Source organism: Mus pahari, chromosome 21 (genome assembly GCF_900095145.1).
Source record: "Mus pahari chromosome 21, PAHARI_EIJ_v1.1, whole genome shotgun sequence".
Lineage (NCBI taxonomy): Eukaryota > Metazoa > Chordata > Mammalia > Rodentia > Muridae > Mus > Mus pahari.
The window spans coordinates 4,174,011-4,199,670 of NC_034610.1; the positions used below are offsets into that span (position 1 = coordinate 4,174,011).

The 25,660-nt window shown below is 48.0% G+C and overlaps 1 protein-coding gene across 1 annotated transcript in view; it reads left to right on the forward strand.

Moving 5' to 3' along the window:
• Igf2r (insulin like growth factor 2 receptor) overlaps nucleotides 1-25,660 on the forward strand; it is a 90,439-nt gene that overhangs the window by 49,682 nt on the left and 15,097 nt on the right. Inside the window, exons 11-34 of the mRNA XM_021221323.2 lie at nucleotides 1,270-1,434; nucleotides 3,631-3,768; nucleotides 4,788-4,931; nucleotides 6,127-6,264; nucleotides 6,804-6,951; nucleotides 7,489-7,663; nucleotides 8,015-8,130; nucleotides 8,479-8,647; nucleotides 9,382-9,561; nucleotides 11,439-11,540; nucleotides 12,965-13,069; nucleotides 13,959-14,154; nucleotides 17,629-17,793; nucleotides 18,382-18,525; nucleotides 18,614-18,789; nucleotides 19,066-19,153; nucleotides 19,811-20,026; nucleotides 21,076-21,206; nucleotides 21,367-21,464; nucleotides 22,008-22,144; nucleotides 22,905-23,095; nucleotides 24,128-24,254; nucleotides 24,777-24,896; nucleotides 25,074-25,330. Coding sequence (XP_021076982.1) covers nucleotides 1,270-1,434; nucleotides 3,631-3,768; nucleotides 4,788-4,931; nucleotides 6,127-6,264; nucleotides 6,804-6,951; nucleotides 7,489-7,663; nucleotides 8,015-8,130; nucleotides 8,479-8,647; nucleotides 9,382-9,561; nucleotides 11,439-11,540; nucleotides 12,965-13,069; nucleotides 13,959-14,154; nucleotides 17,629-17,793; nucleotides 18,382-18,525; nucleotides 18,614-18,789; nucleotides 19,066-19,153; nucleotides 19,811-20,026; nucleotides 21,076-21,206; nucleotides 21,367-21,464; nucleotides 22,008-22,144; nucleotides 22,905-23,095; nucleotides 24,128-24,254; nucleotides 24,777-24,896; nucleotides 25,074-25,330 — 3,626 coding nt within the window. The remainder of the gene's footprint in view (nucleotides 1-1,269; nucleotides 1,435-3,630; nucleotides 3,769-4,787; nucleotides 4,932-6,126; nucleotides 6,265-6,803; nucleotides 6,952-7,488; nucleotides 7,664-8,014; nucleotides 8,131-8,478; nucleotides 8,648-9,381; nucleotides 9,562-11,438; nucleotides 11,541-12,964; nucleotides 13,070-13,958; nucleotides 14,155-17,628; nucleotides 17,794-18,381; nucleotides 18,526-18,613; nucleotides 18,790-19,065; nucleotides 19,154-19,810; nucleotides 20,027-21,075; nucleotides 21,207-21,366; nucleotides 21,465-22,007; nucleotides 22,145-22,904; nucleotides 23,096-24,127; nucleotides 24,255-24,776; nucleotides 24,897-25,073; nucleotides 25,331-25,660) is intronic.

Sequence of the window (25,660 nt, forward strand, 5' to 3'; positions counted from 1 at the left end):
AGTGAGTTCCAGGATAGCCAGTGCTACACAGAGAAACCCTGTCTCGAAAAACCAATTTAATGCAAAAGCCTTTTGTTTTTCATCTTTCCTTTTATTACAAAAGTTTTCAGATATGCAAGTAGGAAGAGCATTATAATGAAATTTTATACAGTTGCCTCTATAACTGTAGTTCTCAACCTGTGTGTCATGACCCTTTCACAGGGGTCACACATCAATACCCTGCATAGCAGATATTTACAGTACAGTCATAACAGCAGCAAAATTACAGTTACGAAGTAGCAACGGAGTAATTTTATGGTTGGGGTCGGCACATGAGGAACTATAAGGGGTTACAGCATTAGGAAGGTTGAGAGCCATGGCTCTGAAACAATCATTAATGTTTTCCACATTTGTTTTGCTTTAACTGTGTTACTGTCTGGCTCATATTCCACTTGGGATGGCTTTGCTTTTGGTCTTCCAATCCCAGTGATTTAGTTTAAGACTTTATAGAAATTACACTTGAGAACTCATTTGCTTTTGGCCATAAAACCTAATTTCCCCTTTCCTTAGAACATGAAACTGCTCAGACACACCTCAAGGATACAGGCAGACACATGGGAGGTGCAGCCGGCTGGGATTATGAAACCACCAGCGGTGGAAAAAAGGGCAGCTTTGTGCCAGTGGCCGCTGCTGGGAAAGGCCGAGGGGTAGGGTTTCCAGAGGGAGGTCAGTTCTCTGCCCAATCCTAGGCCAGGGAGAAGTGGCCTACAAGGAGCAGAGCCGCCATGCTGTTCTGGGTAGTGCATGGGGCCTCTGTGGGTGGAGGAGGGTGTGGTGTTGACTCTAGTAGGGCCTTACACACACATATACTGAAAGGTGTTGGTATAGCCAGCATTAGGAATGCGCCCCTACCCTTGTGGAGGAATGTGAGATCCTGCCTTCCTCTAGCTGAACAAGTAACTGCTCTGTGTTTTTGCCTCTGTTTGCCTTTCTGGTATAGGTATTGGGGAGACCTCAGGTCTTGCTCACTCATTAGTCTATACTCTTGGAACTTGGGTTCTGGGGCCTATACTCTTCTCTTTGTACTCCTGGTGAGTTCTTTGCCATGTGACTGCAGCCTGGAGCAGCAAAACATTGATTGTGGTCCATGGCCCTCATGAATTCTCTTTCCATCTTCTCCCTGAGATATGGAGTACCACTGCACTAAGATGGTCTTGGGACAGCTAGCTGACATTGATGCTGATTCCTGGGTTTGGGTCATGTCACCAAATTGTGTGCTTTCCTGTGTAGGTAAAGATGGGAGAGGAGAGCCTGTGTTCACAGGTGAGGTGGACTGCACCTACTTCTTCACATGGGACACTAAATATGCCTGTGTCAAAGAGAAGGAAGATCTCCTCTGCGGGGCCATTGATGGCAAGAAACGTTATGACCTGTCTGTGTTGGCTCGTCACTCAGGTATTGCTTACCTTTCTGAGAACAGCAGTCACCATGTTCACAGGAGATGATTGCGATGGTTTGGAGAAACATTTTTAATTGCCAGCTGAGTCATGACCCCCATTCCCTTCTAGCCACAGTACAAAATATAAGGAACACTAAATTAGGAGGTGAACTACTTGCGTCTGAACCTCACTTTTTCTAGTTGAGTTGTCTTGGCTCACCTTACTGGCTCAGTTAGAACTTCCAGGACCTGCTATGACAGGTCGTGTGCACTGTGCTTAGAGACAGTTTCTCCAGCAACTTTTTGGGGTAGTAACTGAGGAGGTTGGTGGATCTGGGTCTCTGTTATGTCCTTTCATGGCTGCCTCTTTACTGCCACTGAAAGGGGGTCAGCATGCCCCCGATCTGTAGTCCTGAGAGTGTTGTCCAGCATGGATGGCATGGTGAATCAGTGTGTCAGTGACGGGGTTCATTTCAGAAACTGGCAGAGCGTGTGTTATGTTGAAGGTGCTGGGTAACTGACTACCACTGAGAGCCCACCTGCTACACTTCGGAAATGGGTTGCATCTTGCCGAAAATCGATGAGGTAGATGAGAGTAGGTTTATAGGAGCCTTGCATCCCCTAACCTAAGATAGAGTGGCTTGTGTCAGTATCAGCTGTAACTGTCTATTCTGTTGTCTTTGGAGGCCTATCTGAAAAGTACTGTTGGAGGAATATCTCCGTATATCCGGTTTAAGATCAGGGTCCACAGTAAACGATTTGTGTTAGCTAATTACTTTAGCAGTAAGTCATCTTCATGGTTTACTAGTTAAGCATCCTGGAAGCTGTAGAAACACAGGAAATTTCTGTAGGAGTTAAAATAGCTTCAGGAAGCTAGGACTGAATCCTGTGTATGTGTGCTAATGAAAGGTTGGGTTTCTACAATGTCGAAGACATTTTAATCTCTGAACTAGAACTCTGCCAAGACGTGTGTAGCTCTAGCCAATGTGGGCTTTAGAAAGCTCTCTAGGCCCTTGAATTTTAAAAAGAGCAGGACCGTGGTGGGAGGACTCTAGTGAGCACTGCTCCCTTCAGCTCATGTGTGTGGCTGAATCGTACACAGCAACACAGCATTTTCTGGTTTTGATTTTGTTGTGTTTTGTTTTTAAAGGAAAAGGGGGTGCATTACTTACAGTTTAAGAAGGGATACAGTCTTACCACAGTGAGGAAGGCCTGGCAATAAGGAATATGAATAGTTGATCACATTGCAACTCCCATTAGGAAGCAGAGAGAGAAACACTTAAAAAAAAAAAAAACTTAAAAAAGAAAATTTTAAGTGTCAGTGTGTTACAAGACACAAACTGGGATCTTGAGAGATGATACAGAGGTATATTAATGGCCTTAGCAGTCTATGCTATAGCCTGGCTTTTGAGGAATCTGGAGTGTTTCTGTAGCATTTGCATCCAGTTAGCCCAGAGGATGCTGTGAGCTCCGAGTTCAGAAAGTCCCACCCTGGAGATTGCAGCCCACACCCCCTCCAGCCAATGCCCAGTGCTTTGGGGGAAACTTGGGCATACATGCTGTCTCTCAGTGTGTCTGTAGGCTATGTGTGGACTTGGGAACCTAGCTTTCCAAAAACATTGTGTGTTGTTATTGGCAAGCTGTGGAATTTTACTTCTGGTTACCAACTTCCCAAAGGATCATTTCAGATAAGAATGTGTGTCTTTGTGTGTCCTTCAGGGCCAGTTTATGAGGTAATAGGCACACTCTCATGACTATCTTTTCTTTGCCTGATACCCTTAATACCCAGTGGTGGTTCCCTTGCCCCACAAACATGCACGCACGCACGCGCGCGCGCACACACACACACACGCACACTACCCATCAGGATCCGTCCTTACCTTCTGTGAGCCAGATCTTCCACTCTGCTCCCAGTCAACCTGTGTAGAAGAGGTAGACTCTCTCTTAGCTGCACAGGCCCTTGTGGGACTTGAAGCTTAGCATGTGACCCGTGCCCCTTCACTAGACTCAGGACAGCAACTGACTTTCTCATGTAGTTCAGAAAACATTTTAGGGAATGGTCTGTTCCTGACACATTCAGTGAGAAAGTGGAGACGCCATGACTTTGTGTGGAGTACTAGAGATTGTTTGACCTTGGCTTAGTCGCTGTTTTAAGATATGACCACAAGAAAATGTTACTGCCTTTGGCTAAAGGCCTTTGGGTTTAATTGCAGAATCAGAACAGAATTGGGAAGCAGTGGATGGCAACCAGGCTGAATCAGAAAAGTATTTCTTCATCAACGTCTGTCACCGGGTGCTGCAGGAGGGGAAGGCCAGGAGCTGTCCTGAAGCCGCTGCCGTGTGCGCTGTGGGTGAGTGACATCAGTAGGGAGCCTCTCTCTGAGGGGTGTGGATTCCCACTGCTTCCTTGGGGGAGACGTCAAATGTGGCTTGCTTATGCCACCTGCCTTGCATAAATATTAAGGATGATAAAGCGTTTTAAAGTTTCAGTGTCAAAGCCATTGAAGTCCTGAGACTGGCAGAGGTGTTACTAGGCAGAAAGAACCATGTTGGAAAATGTTCACGACCTATCTTCATTTTGTAGACATTTGAAGAATAATACTGTCAGTACTTGTAAAACTAACTTTGAGTTTTCCATAGCCCCTGGTCAGACACTTAGGGGAAGCAGAATATCTGCTGGCGCCTTCAGCTGAGCAGCATGTCTGAGTGTTCTTCTGGCTGTCACTGTTGGTCTTGTATGTCACACAGAGGTGTTTGTCTTAGAGACACTGAGGTTCTGTGGTGTGATGCCAGGAGGGGGGTAAGGAGAACCTTTTAGAAACATGGATGAGAAATTAGTGAGGCTGGGCTGGATTTGGGGATTACCCTGGCATTCAGAACTAGAGATGCATCTCAGAGTAACTGAAGCCTGTTCCTGTCTTACTGAGGGCTCAGGCATAGGCGTCTTCAAAGGTAGCTGAGCCAGGGATTCAGTGTGGGCTGCCACAGGGGGTGAGAGCAAGCCACACAGGCTCGAGTTCCTGCTTGGTCATGAGTAAAGCTTGTGGCTTGGTCTGTGCTCCTCAGCTGCCCCTGGCTATAGATGTGGAATAGTGTCTTTTACAGATAATGATGGTGCCCTCACAACCCTGTCCTTCAGATGCCTTTGGGGGAATCCCACGTATCATTTTCAGCATGTCCCTCCTATGGCAGGAGGTGGCCTCGATGTGACTGATAATTTCTTCTTTTAAGAAAACTGGTCTCCATCACAGCTAGGTTAGGTGGGCTGAAAGAAGGTCCTGGTGACCTGCTGGCATTCGACTGAGTCTTGGTATACTTTCAAATGTTTACATGATGAGAATTTTCCACTCTATCTTCTTTTTCCCCCCAGATAAGAATGGAAGTAAAAACCTTGGAAAATTTGTCTCTTCTCCTACTAAAGAGAAAGGACACATACAGCTCTCTTACTCTGATGGTGATGACTGTGGCAATGACAAGAAAATATCAACTAACATCACACTTGTGTGCAAACCGGGTAATGTCACAGAAGAAGCGGCGTACCCACATTTTCCATCATTTCTGCAGTAGGGCTGGGATGCAAGGGCGGTGCTGAGCACTGCTAGTACTAGTCTCTGGTGATGGGAATCAAGTTGTTTGGATTTCAGCCTAGAAATGGAGAAACCATATGCTCTCCACAGAGAGTTGTGTTGACACACTCCGAAGAAGTCATGAGGCTCTGCATGACATCCTGTTCGTAAGGACTGTCAGAAGATGAGGGGTGTGGAGTGCTGAGTTTCCTCCACGGGGGGATCATAAATGGCTTAGAAATATTTTCTTGATTGCAGCATCTCACCCGTGGCTGTCCCTCCCCTCTTGAGTTTCTGCATTTGTGCATGTATTTCAGTGTTCTCAGGATGCTGTGTTCCACACTCCACAGTTCTGTTTATGATTTCTAGGGATTTCCTTGTTGACATGGCATAGTCTTACTCTTTTAAAGCATTTTACTGCTGGGAATTTAGATGCTCCATACCCTCTCTACACCCACCCCGTAGAGTTTCCTTTGTATAAATTTGCAGCTGTGGGAGAAGGACACAAGCTAGGAATGTTTTGTTTCGTGTTTTATTGTGGTAGACTATGTATAGCACAAAACTTATAGATGTTACTGTCTTAACTGGTTTCAGATAGATAGCTGAGTGCCGTTGGGCATTTGTGGCTGTTACTGCTGTTCACCCAGAGAGCTTTCTCATCTCTCCACACTTAAACCTGCCATCTTAGAAATAATAGTACTCCCAGAGTTCTGTCCCCTGCATCTGACACTCACCTATTTTGCCTGTCTGGATTTGCCCATTCTAGGCAACTCCTATCCACAAAGTCACACGGTATTTGTAGGAGGCTCCTTTCTCTGGAGCCCACTTTCTTGAGACAAGATTCCACATAGCTGAGACTGGCCTTGAATTTTCTGTGCAATTGGACAGGCTTGAATTTCTGTGTCCCCATTTCCACCTTTGAAGCACTGGCATTATAGATAGGCAGGCACTGCATGTCTGTGTTAGACAGGGCTGGGGATGGAGCCCAGGGCTGCGCTAGCCAAGCACTCTGCTGTATGAGCCACATGCCCAGCTCTGTACAGCCATTTTTTAACCACCTCTTTCCTAGGACTTTTAGCATGGAAAATGTTTTTAGAATCAGCAGATACGTGTTTGATTGTTTTTCTTTTTCCCTATTGACAGGTGATCTAGAAAGCGCTCCAGTGCTGAGAGCTGCGGCATCCGATGGCTGCTTCTATGAGTTTGAGTGGCACACGGCTGCTGCCTGTGTACTGTCGAAGACAGAAGGAGAGAACTGCACAGTCCTGGATGCCCAGGCAGGTCTGTGCCTAAGCAGTGCCCCTGTTGTCTAGACTTAGCATGGCTGTTAGGAGTAACCTGCTGTAGAACTTTGTTCATGCCACTGGACAGAATCCCAGGTGCCTTCTTGCTGTGCGCTTGAGCTGTGGCAGTGCCCATCTTGAGTTTGTGGCTGTGCGGATTTACTGGTTCCAGCACAGGAGGATTCCCACACACATTCATTCAAAAGACTTTTAGATGAGGCCTCAGCCAGATCCCCTCGATAGTGGAGTTTACAAGAAGGCCATCGTAGTGTGGTTATCTTGCTTGGCTATGCCACATTTGTGAGACCTGGAGTTGCAGGTTTGAACAGGGTTGTAGGGCTCACACAGTGGAAAAGGGCAACGGTGAGGACCTGTGTCCAGGCAGGAGATAGTCACTGCAGGAATGGCAGCTTAAAGGCAAAGTGACCTTTCGCCATTTTGCCCTGGCAGTAGTTTCTGTCTGAGAAGCTTGCATGGTCCCCTGTCCCCCGTGCCATGACTGGCCTGACATACCTGTGTTGTGTTTATGTTACTCAGGGTTTTCCTTTGATTTGTCACTCCTCACAAAGAAGAAGGGAGCATATAAAGTTGAGACAGAGAAGTATGACTTCTACATAAATGTTTGTGGCCCTGTATCCGTGGACCCTTGTCAGTCAAACTCGGGGGCCTGCCAGGTAGCGAAAAGGCAAGTAACCTCTGATTCTGGATTTGCTCTTTGGTATTGTGGGCTAGCGAATGTTTCGTACAGGGGTAGTTAGGTTTCCCTTGAACACCGTTGTTTGACAGGCATCTAACTGCTGAGAAGACCTGGTCAGAAGAATCGCAGGACCCCAGAGAAGGGGCCACGCCTTATCCTTAGGCTGAGAGAGGCCTGGGCTTATTGATGCTCACCTGGGAACTTGAGCTTTACAGCTCTTGCATACTTATGTATATAGTTCTCCTTACTGTATAGTATAGGGTTAGTTCTAATGAATTGAATTGCAGTACAGGCCAGTAGTACTGAGAGAAAGGTGTGTGTGTGTGTGTGTGTGTGTGTGTGTGTGTGTGTGTGAGTGAGAGAGTGTGAGACTTTTCTCCTTCTACAACCAAAAGAGCCACATATGAGATTCCCAGGGACTGCAGTGTCTTGGTCTGGCCTTGCTTTTGCCCCTATTGTGTAGCCTTAGAGAGCTCCTGCCCCATGCCACTCACTTCCAGAGTGACATTTCTGTGTTCATTTTAGTGGTAAGTCTTGGAACTTGGGGCTGAGTAGTACTAAGCTTACCTACTACGATGGAATGATCCAGCTGAGCTACAGGAACGGCACGCCCTACAACAATGAAAAGCACACACCAAGAGCCACACTGATTACCTTCCTCTGTGACCGTGACGCTGGAGTGGGCTTCCCAGAATATCAGGTGGGAATTATCTTGGGAAATTTCCTGGCCATACTTGAGCCAGTTGCCCAGCCTTTCTGTAGGAACAGAGCTATTATTAGTCTGGTTTTCTTGCCAAGCCATCACATAGTCATTCCTTTTTGCAGTTGTCAGGGTAGTTGCTTATTCAGAGGCCCATTTATCTTAATGCTAGTCCACAGCCCTGTTGGTTGTGTTAGAAAACATGCAGAAGACATTTCCCTTACCCAAGGACAGGTTCATCACAGCTGTGATGTCAGGCCAAGGACCGGCTTTACTGAGGGTCTCTGGGGGATGTTACAGATGTCAGTCCCTTGTGCTAGCCTCTCCTGTCTCTTTCTTGTCTTGGATTAGGAAGAGGATAACTCTACCTACAACTTCCGTTGGTACACCAGTTATGCCTGCCCAGAAGAACCCCTGGAGTGCATGGTGACAGACCCCTCCATGATGGAACAGTATGACCTCTCCAGGTGAGCACTTAGCTTAGCTGATGGCAGTAGGTTTGTGGCGGCCCCAGGGTGCAGGGTGTGGTCTGATCTCACCACATCTGTGGTATCAATTGATCTTTGTCATAACAAACACTCAGCATAACTTCATTGTTTAAAATAATAACTTGCTGTAAGGTGAATGTGTTGGCAGGGCTTTCTGCATGTGGAACTTCAGACTGTCAAAATGTTATGACATGTTCTGTGAGTCAGTCACCATATAGTTTGATTCATTATCCATTGATAATGTCTTCATTTCTCCAGTGACTAAACATTAACTGCTGACTTTAGCTAGTTCTCCTTTGTAAAAGCATACTTTTGTGTGAAAACTAGTCTAGTGAAGTCTGAAGGTGGCTCTGGAGGAAACTGGTATGCCATGGAAAACTCCCGGGAACATGTTACACGGAGGAAATACTACCTCAATGTGTGTCGGCCTCTGAATCCTGTGCCAGGCTGCGATCGATACGCATCTGCTTGCCAGATGAAATATGAAAATCATGAGGTATGTGTATTTTTCTTATGTTTTCTCTCTCGACTCAGACCTGGTGTGTAAAGGTAGTTGTTCTGGAATTCTTGATCAGAACAGTCCTGCTGCCTGCCCAGGTGCAGCCTCTGAGGATGTGCCTCCCTCACAGAAACATCGCATCGAATCTGTTCAGACTTAAAACGGGCACTGGCCATGGTCGATCCAGTACTTTGCAGAGAAAGCTCTTAGTGGTTATGCTGGCCTGAATTCAGGTGCCTGTGGGATTCTGTAGATATCTGTAGCTCAGAGCCTCCTGTGCCCCGGAGTCAGTCACACGTGAGAGTGTTGCTCCAAGTGACCCAGATGCATGAGGAAATGCCACTCTGGGCGCTGAGTGCTTTATCACCTACTGGCATAACGTTCGCACCTTTCCTGTGTGGTCCTTATATGTGCTGGGCTTTGGAAGTTGCACACAGACCCCAGAAGTAGACTTCTGCAAAAACAACGTGAGCAGTTGCTTTTGTTGTACATGCTAGTGGTGTGCTCTGGTGCCTCAGAGGCATTTGTGGCTGTATGTGTATGAGTGTGTGTTCTCACAACAGCAGCTTCAGGTTACAGCCATCCCCCACTCAGGGCTTACCCCCACTCAAGGCTTCTGCATTTTGTTTGTCTGCTTACACAGTTCTTAGCTGTGGCATCATCGGCAATAACTACTGTGAGTAGCAAGTTGACTTCCTGAGGAAGGAAGCCAAATCCACACTCTGTTGCAGGGCTCCTTGGCAGAGACTGTAGCCATCAGTAACTTGGGAGTTGCAAAGATAGGCCCTGTGGTGGAGGAGAGTGGCAGCCTCCTCCTAGAGTATGTGAACGGCTCTGCTTGCACCACCAGTGATGGCCAGCTCACCACCTACAGCACCAGGATCCATCTTGTCTGTGGTCGAGGATTTATGGTAAGTGCTGCACAGGAGAGTGGCAAGGACTGCGGAAAAGTACCAGGGCCAGTGCATACGAGTCTATACTTGGTTTTAAGTTGCAGCAAAGTCCCCAGGGCCCGGGCATTACCGAGTTACCAAGAACATTGCCTTTATCATGAGTGTTGTGCACGTGTCTCCAAAATCCATGTTGAGAACTTTTGGGGGGGTTCATTTTTTGTTTGAGATTTGAGTCTCACTGTGTGGCCCTGTCTAGCCTGGAACTTACTATGTAGACCAGACTGACCTTGAACTTGTGTGGCTCTGCCTCTTGAGTGCTACGGCAACTCCCTCATATCTAGAGTTATTTCCCCAACCTAGTTCCTGCTACCACCTTTTTCCTCTTCCTCGTGTGTGTGTGTGTGTGTGTGTGTGTGTGTGTGTGTGTGTGTTTTGGGGGACAAGATTTCAGGCTAGTCTGAAACTCACTATGTAAACCTCAGACTCAGAGCAGGGATTAAACGTTTGTGCCACCGTTCTTTGTAGGCTCCTGGATTCTCCTGAGCCCAGCCCAGTGGACATGAGGCCTGGTGTCCAGACACCCTGCAGACATGAAATTCGTTTTGTCCTTTGCTCAGTTCTCTGAGGTTATGAAATGACTGAGGACAGTGTCTATCCATGGGTGGCAGATATGCTCCCTTACCTACACGATCCTGGGCTGCTGGGTATTTGTTTATTAGTTCATTTTGTTTTGTCTTTTCCTGCTTCGGGAAAGAGTGCTGCCCCCTCATTTCATAGCCTGGCAGCTGTGTCCTAGGTTTGGGGAGCCCTGTCATAGACCATTCTTTGCTTTCCCTTTTTTGCTGTCATTTAGGAAATGCGTTTAGTTCCAGAAAATTCTTTCAGACACTTCTTAGTTTTCTAAGTATTTTCCCACCGTGACTGAGCTGCTTTTGCCTATGGACTTGGTGTACAGTGTGGGTCCTGGTGTGACTCTTGGTGGAGAGGAGAGGAGGTCAGGTTCACAGAGTGTACTGCAGGCTAGAGCCTGGGTCTTTCTTATCCTTGGGGAGCCAGGGCCCTTGGCTTGATGAGCAGAGTGGGTGGGACATACAGGTAGAAACTCTGGGCTGTGGGCTGAGACCGGTTGAATACTGCCAGTAAAGTCTTGGTGTGCTGTCTAGTTAGCTAACTGTGAGCCACTGCTGTCTATGATGGAGACAGCACTTGTGGAATGGAATGAGGCTTTTGTGGGGAGACATTTTGTTGAACCCCCATGTATTATAAGACAGCCATATTCACAAATTAGCACATCTGTGTAACCAGAACCTGAGTCACAAAACAAGATATTTGCCCCACATAGAAGCTCTCCTTGTGCTCCTTCCTGTTGCCTCAGCCCTTTCCCTGACATGCAAGCCATTTTTTAGAAGATGTATTCATTTTTACGTGCACTGGTGCTCTGCCTGCATGTCTGTGCAAGGTTCAGACTCTAGCTACAGACAGTTGTCAGCGCCATGTGGGCGCTGGGGATTGAGCTCAGGGCTTCTGGAAGTCCAGTGGTCTTAGCCGCTGAGCCAGCTCCCCAGTCCCACACAAGTCGGTTTTGCCTTATCCCAGCTTCTGTCTACAACTATGTATAGTAACTTTCTGGTTGCTTTTGTCAGACTCTGGGTGTACAGGCTTGGATTCAAGCTGAGCTTTTCCGTGTACTGCTGGCTTGAGCCCAGATGTGCTAACTAATGCCCGTGCATATGATGCCCTGTAGGGATTATGAGAACAGTGTGGTATAGGAAGGAGGTGCACATCAGGTACTGACCCATTGCAGACTGCCAGTGGATTCTAGCCTGCCTGACGCACTGATGCTCAACTGCTATGCTGACGTTCTGCTGATTTCTCTATGCCCTGTGACCTTTCAGAACTCCCATCCCATATTCACTTTCAACTGGGAATGTGTGGTCAGTTTCTTGTGGAACACAGAGGCTGCCTGCCCTATCCAGACGATCACAGAAACAGACCAGGTATGTGTGTTGTCACATTGCCCATGTGCACGCCGGTTTTGAGTTGCTTCCTAGCCTCCTTTCTGACACACGTGTCACCATGCTCTGCCTCCTCCCTACCATGGGTCTTCAGGACTGCCCATTTCACTCCTTGCTTACCACAGCCCTCTTCAACTGTCCCTTTCCAATGCCCATGCATCCTAGTGAGCGCTCCATAACTTCCAGGGTCTGATGGATTCACATTGCTCCATTCCAGAACATTCCAGTATCTGATACAGTGATATTCCTGAAGTCTATGACCTTATCCACAAGATGGAGCCCAGTATTTCATGTGATGTCACTGACAGAGTAAAGCCATGTGTCTGCTGTGACCACCCTCCTGGGTGGAACCTAGTGCCTAATGGGATGTCACAGTTAGCACCCAGGGTAGGGCTCAGTGATTCATGGGACCTGACCCCTGGAATAAAGCTCATGTGTCTGCTCTGCCCTTCCTTAGCTCCACTGTGTAGCCAGGTGCCTCATGCTGATGAGGTCTGGATGGTAGACTCCTTGTCCTCTGCTGAAGGCCATGCACTTTGTTCCTAGCGTCTCCCCACTGCTGGCTGCTCTTGTCTGGGTGGCTTCTCCTGGCTGCATTCTCTGCAGCGTAGCAACACACAGCACCCTGCTCTCTGGGCTCTTTGCTACCCTCCTGGGCCAGGAAGTTGTTTTATGGTACTGTGTGTGCCCTTCTTTATGGTGGAACACATTTCCCTCCCCATCCTTCCAATTTCTTACTAGACTACAGAGTCTGGAATAGAAACCTGGCCTGATATACATGATGATGACCTCGACTCTGGGCCAGTAGTATCTTAGGCACCCTGTCCTTGGTCAGGGCCATGACTGCTCCCCTGACCTTGGTGGGCATTGGAGGCTGATGGCATACTTAGAGGAAGGAGGGGCTGTCTGTGAGTTAAACCTGGTTATACTCCCATAGGTGCACTCAGCAATGAGAGGTAATTCTTCAGGTTTTTGTTTTTTTTTTTTAATGTAAAAATCATTGCTGGACCACTCTAGCTCCACCTCCCCTCCCCTTCCCCCTTAGGAATTAGTGGTAGCCTTACTCTGCTTTGTAGTAGCTCAGCACCCATGGGGTGTGTTCCATTCCTCTGCACATACATCCCACATCGATGCAGGCAAGGGACTGTGTGAGCACACTGCTGTGCCCATAGAGATTTAAAAGGAGCGGCAGTGGGATTCTGCAGGGCCTTCATGTCTGTTTTGCTCTTGTAGAACTGGTCCCTCTGTACATACATCCCACACTGATGCAGGCAAGGGACTGTGTGAGCACACTGGTGTGCCCATAGAGATTTAAAAGGAGCAGCAGTGGGTTTCTGCAGGGCCTTCATGTCTGTTTTGCTCTTGTAGAACTGGTTTGAATGGATTTCCTTTCTTGTTCCTGATAGGCTTGCTCAATAAGGGACCCCAGCAGTGGGTTTGTGTTTAATCTTAGCCCACTCAACGATTCTGCTCAAGGACATGTGGTCTTAGGCATTGGAAAGACTTTTGTGGTAAGTGAAACAGTAAATTTCTAGTTTGCTTTAAACAGGGCTAGCTGCATTCAAGTCACGTGGGCTGTGGGTTTGGGACTCAGGCATCCTTAGTGCTGAGAGGGGGACAGCTGCTTCACCACAAGAAAGGAGATCCAGGTTGGGGGTGGGGAATGAGCTAAAATCATCACCACAGTCCTCATGCACTTAGATGGGCAGTTTCCCCTCCTTACCTGCTGCTGGGCCTCTACAGGTTTCCAAGAAGCAGCAGCATGGCGACAGTTAGAACCCGAGCTACATAAAGAGTCCACCAGAAGCAACCCAGAGAGGCCCTGCCTCGTGCACTAACCACGCTGTCAGGAGCTCTTGGTTGTGGGTGACAGACCAATGTAGTAATAGTAGAAATGGAGCTGCCTGGAAGGCCGCCCGAGCTCGAGGCTTGCCTGCTGGGCCACGCCGCCCACCAGCCACTCTCTTAGCATCTCAGCGAGGGCTAGACTTCTGCTCCTTACTCTCCCTATGCCCAGCCCTGCTGGGTTCGGCTGCCCTGCATATTTGGTGGCTTTGTTTTCAGTCAGACTCCTGCATACCCTTCTCTGCACAATTAAAGACACAATAAAGTGATTTGTTTTGCTTCCTAGTGTATGCTTTATAATCACGTACAGTAATTATATCTACAGATAGAAGGCCGTATAAAACACTGTGCACTTAATCTTGAAATTTGTGTAGTTGTTATTTGGATTTGTGTTTCTGCCTTTCTGACTTAGGACCTAGATGCCCTGAAGTTGATAAACTGCTAGTGAGAGCCAGACACTTAGCCCATTGTTCCTTTGGGTTCTAGGAATCTTGTCTGTGGTCTTGCAATCTAAATGGGCCTGTACAATTTTTTTTTTTCCTGTTTGGCTTCCAGTTCAATATCTGTGGTGCAATGCCTGCCTGTGGAACGGTTGCGGGGAAGCCAGCCTATGGCTGTGAGGCTGAAACTCAGATAGAAGATATTAAGGACCTGAGGCCACAGAGGCCGGTTGGGATGGAGAGGAGCCTCCAATTGTCTGCCGAGGGGTTCCTCACTCTGACCTACAAGGGCTCTTCCCCCTCTGACAGAGGTGAGCCGAGGGTCACTTGGACATACGCATATTTCCCACTGCTTCTTTTTACTTACACCTCTAATTCTTCAGAGGTGGGTGTTGATTGAATTTCTCTAGGTGCTAAGGAGGTGATGGGCGGTGTTCATAAGTTACTCTTTTTTTCTGCTTCTAAGTTTATTCTTTTTCTCCTGTTTTGTTTGTTTGTTTGTTTTTTTGTTTGTTTTTTTGTTTTTTGATTGGTGATATGGTTTCTTATGTAACAGTTTGGGTATGTTAAGCTTGTTAATATGTATTTTGTTAGTAAGTGAAAGGTCAATTCTGAGCCCTTCATCGTGACAGCAGCTGTGACAGTGGATAGCCCCTGCAGGTGACGTGTACCACAGGTGCTATGAGTGAATTCCCACACCAGCTCTGTGAGCCTTCTCTTTTTCTTTTGTCCCTTTGAGACATGCTCTCACTGTGTGGCCCTGGCTTTCCAGACTGGCTCTGTAGACCAGGCTGTCATCAAACTCAGAGGTCTTCCTGCCTCTGCCTTGCTGGGGTCAAAGGCTTGGGCAACCACACCTGGCTTATCCTTCTTTTGTGCTCAATTGCTGCTGCATTGTCCAGACGCAGTCCTGGAAGGCAGAAAGGTCTTGGACCTAGGATAGAGCCTGCGCTTCGTGAGGGATAGCTTCAGAGTGAGATCCAAGGGATTCTGTTCTAGGTTCTGCCACCTGTTGACTTTGTTTTACAGATAAGGAGATGGGCCCCAGGGTGAGGTTACTTCACAGTCCACACTGCTAATAGGCAGTTCCCATTGAACGCTGGGGTGTTGGTGGTTTGTGCGATAGGTTGCACACCATGCTCAAGCCGCCTGAGCGGGCACTGGAGGGGGTGGAGTCTTCTATGCTATATGGTTTACACCGACACTACAGTCTTACTTTTTCTACTTCACTTCTCCAGTTAATGGAAATGCAACACTATAATAACAGTGTATTCCATAGAATACAAATGATCATTAAGGACTGATGTAAACAACTGTATGCCAACAACCAGATGGAATCATACCTTCATATCATATCTTCATAATAAAATCCCCCAAATATAGAAATACAGACAGGTCATGACCACACCATATGGAACAGGGAAAACTGAAATAGTTTGCTCTAAATTCAGAAATAAGACAGAATGTCAAGAGTTAATACTACTCAGTTACAGATGTCAGATGTGAATTTAGAGGAAATCCTAAAATATAGGCAACAAAGGAAAATTCTTTGAATTTATTACATTATACTTATGCAAATTTTATGCAACAAAGACATGGTCGAGCAAGGAGAGCTAATGGGATGGCAGGGAACACTTGCCTACAGTTACTTCTGAATATAGAAGTAACTCAGCACAAAAAACATCAGTCTGATTGAAAACGGGCAAGGGTCAGAATAATAGTATGTTAAATGCTAATATATATATATATATATATATGTATGTATATGTATATATATATGTATATGTATATATGTGTGTGCATGCGCGCGCATGCTTGTTTGTTTGTTTGTTTATTTATTTATTTATTACATATGGGGGTAATGCAAGTCCAAAAATAAGCGATGGATTCTTTCATCAGCCAGGACTGCTGCTCCTGATAGAAAAGCAGGTGATGCAGGGAGAGGACCGGGTAGGGCAGCTGTCAGGGAAGCAGCTACAAATGGAGCACCATGCATGGTTGCAATGTCCAGTGCTTGTGAGGTGGAGAGGCAGAGTTCAAGTCTGGGGCTAGCCTGGAATACATGCAGGACATTGTTTTAATAAGTACCTTGAGCCAATGAGATGGTTGGCTCAGTAAAGGCAGTTAACTGCCAGATACCATCAAGTTGTCCTCTGCCCTCTGCATGTGCACCATGGCAGGAACACACACAGATACACACAAATAATAAAAAAGAAGAACTCAAGACCAAAATCAAGAAAACCAGTTATGTAGAAACATTGTCTAAGTGATATAGCAGCCCCAGTGTGGTATATATACCCAGAGGTATTGAACTCAACACAACAGATATTGTACGTATATTTATTGTAGCCTTGTTCACAGCAGCCCATGTATAAAATCTACCAAGTTTTCCTTGAATGATGGGTGGATACATAGAGAAAATGGGCACACAGTGGTTAATTACTAAAAGTGAGTGAAAACCTCTCATTAGAAGCCATGCTTAGTGTTGTTGGCAGTTGAAAGCTATGGTAAGTACTTGATCTCAGAGCAGACAGTAGAGTAGAGCTGTTGAGAGTCTGGGGTGGGAGGGTGGGTTTGAATAGCAGGCTTAGCAGTGGGTGAGGTAGGAAGAGCAGCGCTCTAACCAGCCCAGGACAGTTAAGTTGCCCTCTGATTGTGGTTCTGAGTACCCAGTAGAGAGGAGTGCTGAGCTCGGCTGGAGGCTGCGACGAGGGTCTCCAGTTCCTCTGCGCTGACCGACCGCCTGCTGGATGCTTTGGCTGAAACGCAATCACATGTCCCATGAATATCTAGTTACAGTGTGTGGCAGTAAAAGCGAATTGAAAATGTTTTGAGTAAGCTTCTTCGAATGTAAACGTAGGAAGGGGTTCCGCCAGAGAAGGAAGTGAGGCTCCTTGGTGACAGGTATCTCCAACACACCATTTCCAGGCATGAGTGAGCCAGCGACTGGAGTTGGGAGGGACCATTATGGTTGGCTAAAGAATTAGCCAGAGTTCAGTTTGTGAATATGTTTGCTGCCTTGAGGGTGGTCAGGCCAGCCTTCAGTGTCCTCCACGTGGGTGTTTTGAAGGGCTGTGTGAGCACATGATTTCCCAGTGAGCACTGCTTCAGGACCTCCTGAGCGGCATGCTTCAGTGCTCAGCCTAGGATGGTTCTCTGGGAGGGAAACTCAGTTAGCAAGTGTGGAGGGACCAGGGTTGAGCAGTCTGGGCAAGCTGCTACTGTGTATGAAACCACGCCGTTGTCTCAGGATGCTAAGCAGGGTGCTTCCTTCTGTGGTTACTTTGCTCTGCACTTGCTGGCCACTCGTTTAAGCTGAAATGCTCAATCATTTTTCTGTCCGTTTCTTTTGAGGCTTGAGGTTTGAAAGCATTTAACATTGGGGAACATTTAATGACTGGTGAGGCTCCAGGCTTGGGCTAGCGCTGAGGGTCCAGTCCACTCACATGCCTCCTTAATTTGTTCTTACCTCTTTAACCCCATAAAGTGGTTGTGGGGGAGGAGTAGGTGTGTAGAGTTTGTGGAAACAAAAAAGTCAGAAAACAAATTTACTTTATCTGATGGAATGATAAACTGATGTGAGATGTGAATTCATTCTGATAGGAAGAGAGGTAAGATCCGGTCTTCTGGCCTAAGCTTGTCATGCCACACCAGTCAGTGGTGCTGGGATAGTCCTTGCACTGTCCCCCCTTTGTGATTACCTCAGGATGACTATGAGGCCTCTTGCTGCCCTTGCTGTCCTAAGTCTGAGACACTTCCTGATTGGTGACTTTCTTGTTCCACAGGCACAGCATTCATCATCCGTTTTATTTGCAATGATGACATTTACCCAGGAACCCCCAAATTCCTGCATCAGGACATTGACTCTACACGAGGGATCAGGAACACTTACTTTGAGTTTGAAACTGCATTGGCTTGTACTCCTTCTCTAGTGGATTGTCAAGTGACTGGTGAGGTCTAGGAGTTGGTAGGCTGGGTTTCAATGAGGGAGGGAGTGTGTGTGTGTGGTCTGTCTGTCTATATTTCTTTGCCTATGAGTCTGTACATGCTTGAATGTGAGATAACCATTTGTAAACGTGGCACATATGCTTTGCTCTAGGGAATATGGCAATTGTTGCCTCTTTTGAAATGATGCTTAGTGATACAAATGCTTCTCTTGAAGAGACCCCTCCCCACTTACAGTCAAGGGTTTAAATTGTGGTTTTTGGGTCAGATGCTGCATAGCAATCTTGAAGAAAACTCAAGTTAAAAAAAAAATCAAATACAGATGTATGTCCAAAGTTCATATGAGGAAGAAAAAAGACACAAGACCTAAGAGCTGCTCAGTTGTGCCCTGGGGTGGCTGTGTGCTCTGACTGCTTAGTGTCTGTGCTGTGCTGCTATGGTTTTTTATAGAGGGACAGTTTGGACAGCAGGACAGGGGTATGGTTCTGCAGTCCAGGCTTCCTGTGGGTTTCCTTGCGTCTTCACACGGTGGGGAAAGTGGTCCCAGAACAAACCGGAAAGCGTGCTTTCTGTTGTGTTTCCTTCCACCCCAGACCCAGCTGGGAACGAGTATGACCTGAGCGCCCTGAGCACGGTCAGGAAGCCATGGACTGCCGTGGACACGTCTGCGCACGGGAAGAGGAGGCACTTCTACCTGAGCGTCTGCAACCCTCTGCCTTATATCCCTGGCTGCCACGGTGCGCTGGAGCCCCGTTCTGCTGCTTCCCTGGGGTCTGACTGGAACCCAAGGCGGCCTTCCCTCATTCGCCATTCTTGTCTGTTCAGGCATTGCATTGGGGTCCTGCGTGGTTTCAGAAGACAACAGTTTTAACTTGGGTGTGGTGCAGATCAGTCCTCAAGCTACTGGGAATGGGTCTCTCAGCATCCTGTACGTGAATGGGGACAGGTGCGGGGACCAGCGCTTCTCCACCAGGATAATGTTTGAGTGTGCCCAGACATCGGTGAGTGCACCCCAGCAGGAAGCACTTGCTTGGTAGTTACTTCTATTCCCATTTCCCCTTAATCTCGGAGTCTTCTATGTTGTTTAAAGTCTGTGTTTTTATAGAAATTGGGGGGCATTGCTAGTGTTTGACTGGAGTGTCCTTTTTTCTCAGGCTTGAGATAGTCCATCAATACTGAGGACTTGGCTTAAGCGAGTGAGAGACTGGATACTTACTGAGGCTCTTGCTTGTTTTTGCAAAGTAGCAAACAAAGTGAACTGTTGGCTTGTGTTGCAGGGGTCACCTATGTTCCAGTTTGTGAACAACTGTGAGTATGTGTTTGTGTGGCGAACAGTGGAGGCCTGTCCTGTGGTCAGAGAGGAAGGTAAGCCACAGGCTGCTGCCCCTGAGTTGCTGTACATATCTAGTGGAATCTATGTGCTAAACCCATGATGTCTCACATAGGAAGCCCTGTGGTGGTGGCTGCCTGTGGGGTCAGGAGGTGCCAGTGTCTGGGTCACCCCTTATCCTTGAGGTCATTATTAAACCACTTGTTAATTTTTACCATTGGCCTTACTCTAATATACTTGGATTGGATTTTGTTTTTTTTTTCTTAAAACCAGTAAAGCAGTCAGGATGGGCATGGTTTATTAATCTGTGGGTATCCCTGGGCTTGCTCCACAACTCTCTGTCTTATACATAAACAAGACAACACAGAGGCTTTCTGATAGCCATTGCTTGACTAAAAATTGTAAAACTTGCCTGGTCTGGTGGTGCAAGCCTATAATCTCAGCTTTGCAGGAGGCTGAAGCAGGAGGAGCCTTCGTTCAAGGCCTGCCTCCCTAGGCTGTGAGTGAGTTTGAAGCCAGTCTCAAATCAGTAAATAGAGTGAAGAAAGTGGCTCAGTGGCAGGATGTGTGCTGTCTCAGGTTCTCAGTATTGCAAAGCAAATAAGAAATTTTATTTTAAAAATTTGTTCCCATTTGGAACAATGAATGCCTGTGTGATAGAATTTGCTCTTGACTCCTGTATGTTCTTGAAGGAGACAACTGCCAGGTGAAAGACCCCAGACATGGCAATTTGTATGACCTGAAGCCCCTGGCCCTCAATGACACTATCATCAGTGTTGGCGAGTACACCTACTACTTGCGGGTCTGCGGGAAGCTGTCCTCAGATGTCTGCTCTGCTCATGATGGATCCAAGGCAGTCTCATCATGCCAGGAAAAGAAAGGACCACAGGGATTCCAGAAAGTGGCAGGTACTGTTGTTTTCTGTCTTCAGCTGTAACACGTCAACATGTGATGCCAAGGATCACATTTCTCTAACATGGGGGGAACACATGCTGAATGACAGACACAAGGAAGCAAGCTTCCATCTGGCTGTCCATCCGCCCTTGTGTTTTTGCTTATGGAGGCAAGGTGGGCATCACGGAGCACAAGTGCAGGTCAGAGAACAGTTTGCAGGAGTTGGTTCTCCCCTTCCACCATGAGGCTCCTGGGAATGAAACTTAGGTCATCAGATTTGGCAGCAAGTGCCCTTGCCCACTGAGCCATCATGCCAGGTTACTGAGGACAGTTGGTTAGAGTTTGGAGAAAACAGCAGGGCAAGGCAGTTGGAAATCATGGCACTTGCCAGGAGAGGGGGTGGAAAAGAGAGGAGAGAAAGCTATGCTTTTTCCATTATGCTGCCATTTTCAGCTAGAGGCTTAAGAAGCAGCCATAAGGCAGACAGGCAGCTCTGCCTAGCAACTGGGAGTGGGGCTTCAGAGGAGGAGTGAGGAGGCCCAGGGTACCAGGGAAAGCAGAGAGAAGGCAAAGTAAAAGTTAGGACTTAGCTGGGTAGGCTATGAGCTGCAGGGCTACATTGTTTCTGACCCTAAGCCCATAGGTTTCTTGAGGCCAGCTACTGGTCACACCACATAAGGTGATGATGGGTGTCTGCAAGCAGTCTATCCCAGGCTTGCATCAAAGAAGGTTAGCTGGAAAACTGACACGGCTGTTCTTGGCTCAGGAGTTAAGAGATGGCCTGCTTTTGCAGAGAACTGGGATTCCATTACCAGCACCCACATGGTGGCTGACAACCAGCTTTAACTATAGACCCGGGGGATCTGACACCCTTTTCTTACTTTCCGAGGCATGGACATACATGCAGGCAAACACACTAACACACATAACATAATAAACCTAAAACTGACAGAGTTGACGTGGTGGTGCGGCTTGCATGTGCACTGTGACAGGTCTTGCTTAGCACCGCGGCCGGCCCAGGGGCACTTATCAGGAGCCTTACAGATGTGCTTCTCTCGAGCAGGACTCCTTAACCAGAAGCTGACTTTCGAAAATGGACTGTTGAAAATGAACTACACTGGGGGGGATACCTGCCATAAAGTGTATCAGCGCTCCACAGCCATCTATTTCTACTGTGACCGGACTACTCAGAAGGTGAGCCTGTGTGGCACTGCTGTCCCACTCCAGCTGCCGTTCTTTCAGGGCTAGTCTACTCCCAGCATCTATAAGATACATTGTTTACTGAGCACCTGTTTGCATGGCTGTCCTTCACCTGGGCTCCCGTGTTTACATATTTTCTCCTTAACCTTTCCAGCCAGTGTTTCTGAAGGAAACTTCGGACTGCTCCTATTTGTTTGAGTGGCGAACACAGTATGCCTGCCCACCTTTCAATGTGACAGAGTGTTCTGTCCAGTAAGTTCACATATCTATTGGCTTTTTGTGTCCTTCCTTGGCAAAATTTTGCTTCACAGGTAGTCTTTGGGTCAGTTCACCCACTTCTTTTTACACTGGGTAGATGGGCTCCAGATAGCCACATGTGGGGCTGGTACATCAGACGCACAGGGACAGAAACAGAGGTTCGGAGCCTTCCTGGTTTGTAAGGATAGAGCGGCCTCAGGTCTAGAGAGCAGGAGGCTTGGTGAGGCAGCTTCTGGAAACGGCTCTGAGCGCCGGTGGTGGCTTCTGCTGGCCATGGAGTTACAGTTGTCACCGGCCTGTGTGTGGACAGACTTTTCCAGACTTGGTTTTTCAAATAGTTCATTTTGTTGAAGTGAACATGGACTCATCAAAGCTCAAGGCTGTGCCTTGCTCACTCTGCATTTGGAATGTTATGTTCAGCAGTAAAGCTTGATTCACTGGACATCAGGGACACATTGATGCTTGAGCCCTCTGAGGAGAGTGCCAGACACGTCATTGGAGCTAACTGGACCCTGATTGTTGTTCTGTTCCCTGCAGGGATGGGGCTGGCAACTCCATTGACCTCTCCTCACTGTCAAGATACAGTGACAACTGGGAGGCTGTGACCAGGACAGGAGCCACTGAGCATTACCTCATCAATGTATGCAAGTCTCTGTCTCCACACGCTGGCACAGGTGAGAAGTGACCCTCTCCTTATAGGGTGGTGGTCAGGTCCTTGGAGGGAGCCTTCTGGGACAGACAGAGCAGGAGAGGCCTCAATGGAAGGAGTTTGGCCTAGGAGCAGCAGGGGAAGGGCCTGGGGGTCTTGGTGATTGATTCCCATATGGCCCAGGCTCTGTTGATACTGAAGACTCTGCAGGGAACATATTAACCTCATGAGAACATGACTGTGGGTAGAAAGAAAGCAGGATGGAACACAGGAAGGGGTTAGAGATCCTTAGGTGGCCCACTGTTTATCCTATCAAGGACTTGTACCATTTTGAGGGAGCTCTCCCTGAGCCTGCGATGAAAGTGGAGACTAGAAGGCACATGGTGGTCAGCAGTTTTCCAGGGAATTCCTTGGAATGCTGAAGGGGAAAGTCACCTATTGGGGGTGGGTAGGTACAGTCCCACCTCAGGGTGATGCTTTTTTAACTTCATCCTCAGCATGCGCGGGGGACTGGCTGTTGTTCAGGCAGCCTGTTACTCTGGTCCTATCCTGGTGCAGGGCTGGCTTGCCCTGAGGGTCCAGGGCATAGGTGCCTGGAGAACAGGAATCAGCAGAGTTCCCTGACAGTGCTCCCTTGCCTTGAGTACTCTGGCATCACGGTGTTTGAAAATGATGACATGGGTGGGTGTGGAGGGGTTGGATACTACCGTAACTTAAGCTGCACTTTGTACTGTAGGAGACTACAGTCACCCCAGGAGACTCTGACTCTCTATCTTGTGTTGCAGAGCCATGCCCTCCGGAGGCAGCTGTTTGTCTGCTGGATGGCTCTAAGCCTGTGAACCTTGGCAAGCTGAGGGATGGTCCTCAGTGGACAGATGGTGTGACTGTCCTGCAGTATGTGGATGGTGACTTGTGCCCAGACAAAATTCGGAGAAGGTCAACCATTATTCGCTTCACTTGCAGTGACAACCAAGTGGTGAGTTAATGGCACCCAGTATAGTGTGGGACCCTGAGCCAGTGACAGTGCCAGGCCACCTTTGGGCACAAGTTAAAGATGTCAGGGTGGCGTGGTTGTGATGCATGCTGGTTACGAAGGTCTGTGATTTAGGGTACATGGGTTCCCTTGCTCTCTTCTTGGGCACATAGTTGGACACTTCCAAGTGCAGGGTTAGTTGATTCTTTTGAGTCTACTCTGGATCCTTAAAGACCAGAAGGGCAGCTAACACTTGGCTTCTTGTCTCGTGTTTGTCAGCAAGATGTAGAGAGGAGACTGGAAGTTCCCGAGTGACTTGTGCAGGTGTTATGAATGCCTATCTGGGCTGCTCTCCTTCTGAGTTGCCTCCTTCCTTGGTTGTTGGCGTTGGCACCTAGCAGGTGTTGATAGTATCAGTAGCTTTTCTCTGACACAGGAACTTCTGTGCTTCTATTTGTGATGGAACACATCTGTACTGGAGAAGCAGGGTCATCTCTGAGGGAGCAGGTGCCTTATGGGCCAGGATACAAGCTGTCTGATGTACTGGAGGGTGGTGGGCCTGCCTCTGTGCCTCAGTGCTAAGAACTATGCAGGAAGAGGTAGAGTTGAGCAAGTGGTCTCAGCTCCATAATGGTGGGAAAAGGCCAGGAGTGATCTATAACCAGGGACCAGAAGAGTTAGTATTAGTGACCCACTCTTTGGTGGGTCCTTTTGTTTTGGCTGTAACAGGTATTCTGTAAGCATTTGACTGGTGATTTGCTCATGGAGTTCTTTGCCTGGGCTCCTTGGGGCTATCATTAGAAAATGTCTGACTCCCTGAGCTAGCTTGTGGTGGTCCCTGAGGTATTTTGCTGACTTACTTGTGTGAGGTCCACAGGTACCTTACTCACCTTGGATTTTCTTGGCCCGTGCTTACCTCGCAGAGACACTCCAAGATTTGCTGTGCTTGGCTTTGCCAAGCAGTGTTGCGGGGCATGAGTGGGTACCCCCTAGGCATACCAGTTATTCTGAAGTGGTTCTCTCTGCTTGCCCTAGAACTCCAGGCCCCTTTTCATCAGTGCTGTGCAGGACTGTGAGTACACCTTCTCCTGGCCCACCCCTGCTGCCTGTCCTGTGAAGAGCAACACACACGATGACTGCCAAGTCACCAACCCCAGCACAGGTGAGGGACAGACAACCACAGCCCCGTACAGCGAGGGACCTAGGAGATGCATGTGTTGGTGTTCGGCATCTTTGGCCTTTTCTCTGAGTAAAGAGAAAAGGATCTTATGCTCATCCTATGGAGGCAGCTACCTTGTACCTCAGAAAGCCAGTCTCCGTCTTGTTTTGTACTATGCTCCTGGCTCACTTGACTGATGCTATGTCAGTGCTAAGGTCTACAGAGCCAACAGGGCAGCCACCAGAAGACTTCTGCCCTTCTTCTTTGCTGAGTATCAAGAGGAATGTGGGTGGCAGGCTGCTGACCATTGGAGAGATGAGTCAGGCCTCAGGAGTGACAGTGGCTGCTGGGGTACACAGGATGGAGACTGTGATCCAGTGACAGGCGCTGCTATGCTAGTTGGAGTATTTTAGGGCTCTTGATGAGTGTGTGAAGGAAGAGTCAGAGTCCCCCACTGGTTGGCTGATGTGAGCTGGCTAGTCACAGCCCCTCTTGTCTGAGCGCCCTCTTCCTCTCACCTGGCAGGCCACCTGTTTGACCTGAGCTCCTTAAGTGGCAGAGCTGGTATCAATGCCTCTTACAGCGAGAAGGGGCTGGTCTTCATGAGCATCTGTGAGGAGAATGAGAACTGTGGCCCTGGAGTAGGTGAGTGCCATAGCTCCTGTGCCTGACTGCTGTCCCTAGGGCTGGCCTCAGCCCCATCCCCACTTCTAAGACCCACACTCCCAGCCCTTGCAGTAGTTAGGAGACTACGTTCTTCTGGGAAATTAGTTCATCACTGACCCCTTACCAGTTCTTTCTTTGTCTTTCCGTGTGCTGCAGGGGCCTGCTTTGGACAGACCAGGATCAGTGTGGGCAAGGCCAGCAAGAGGCTGAGCTACAAGGATCAAGTCTTGCAGCTGGTGTATGAGAATGGGTCCCCATGCCCCTCCCTATCAGACCTGAGGTATAAGAGTGTCATCAGCTTTGTGTGCCGGCCTGAGGCTGGACCTACTAACAGGCCGATGCTCATCTCCTTGGACAAGCAGACGTGCACACTCTTTTTCTCCTGGCACACACCCCTGGCCTGTGAGCAAGCGGTGAGTAACTGGGACTGCTGGGGTGGTGCCTGTGTCACACAGTTGCACCCACTCTTCAGTTTGCTGGTTCCTAGCAGTCCAACGCTGGGTGGTCTTGGTCAGTCTTCCTTAGGTTTTTATTTATTTTATTTTAGTTTTTATTTTAATACTTCTTTTTTCCTTCTTTTGGGGGTATGGTTCTTACACTTTATCCAAAGTTGACCTTCAACTCACTCTGTAGTCCAGGCGAGCCTTGAACTGTGGCAATTCCCCTGCCTCAGCCCATTGAGTGCTGCTGGAACTGTAGACATGTTCCATCATACCTAGGTTTAGCTTAGAAAAAAAGTCACT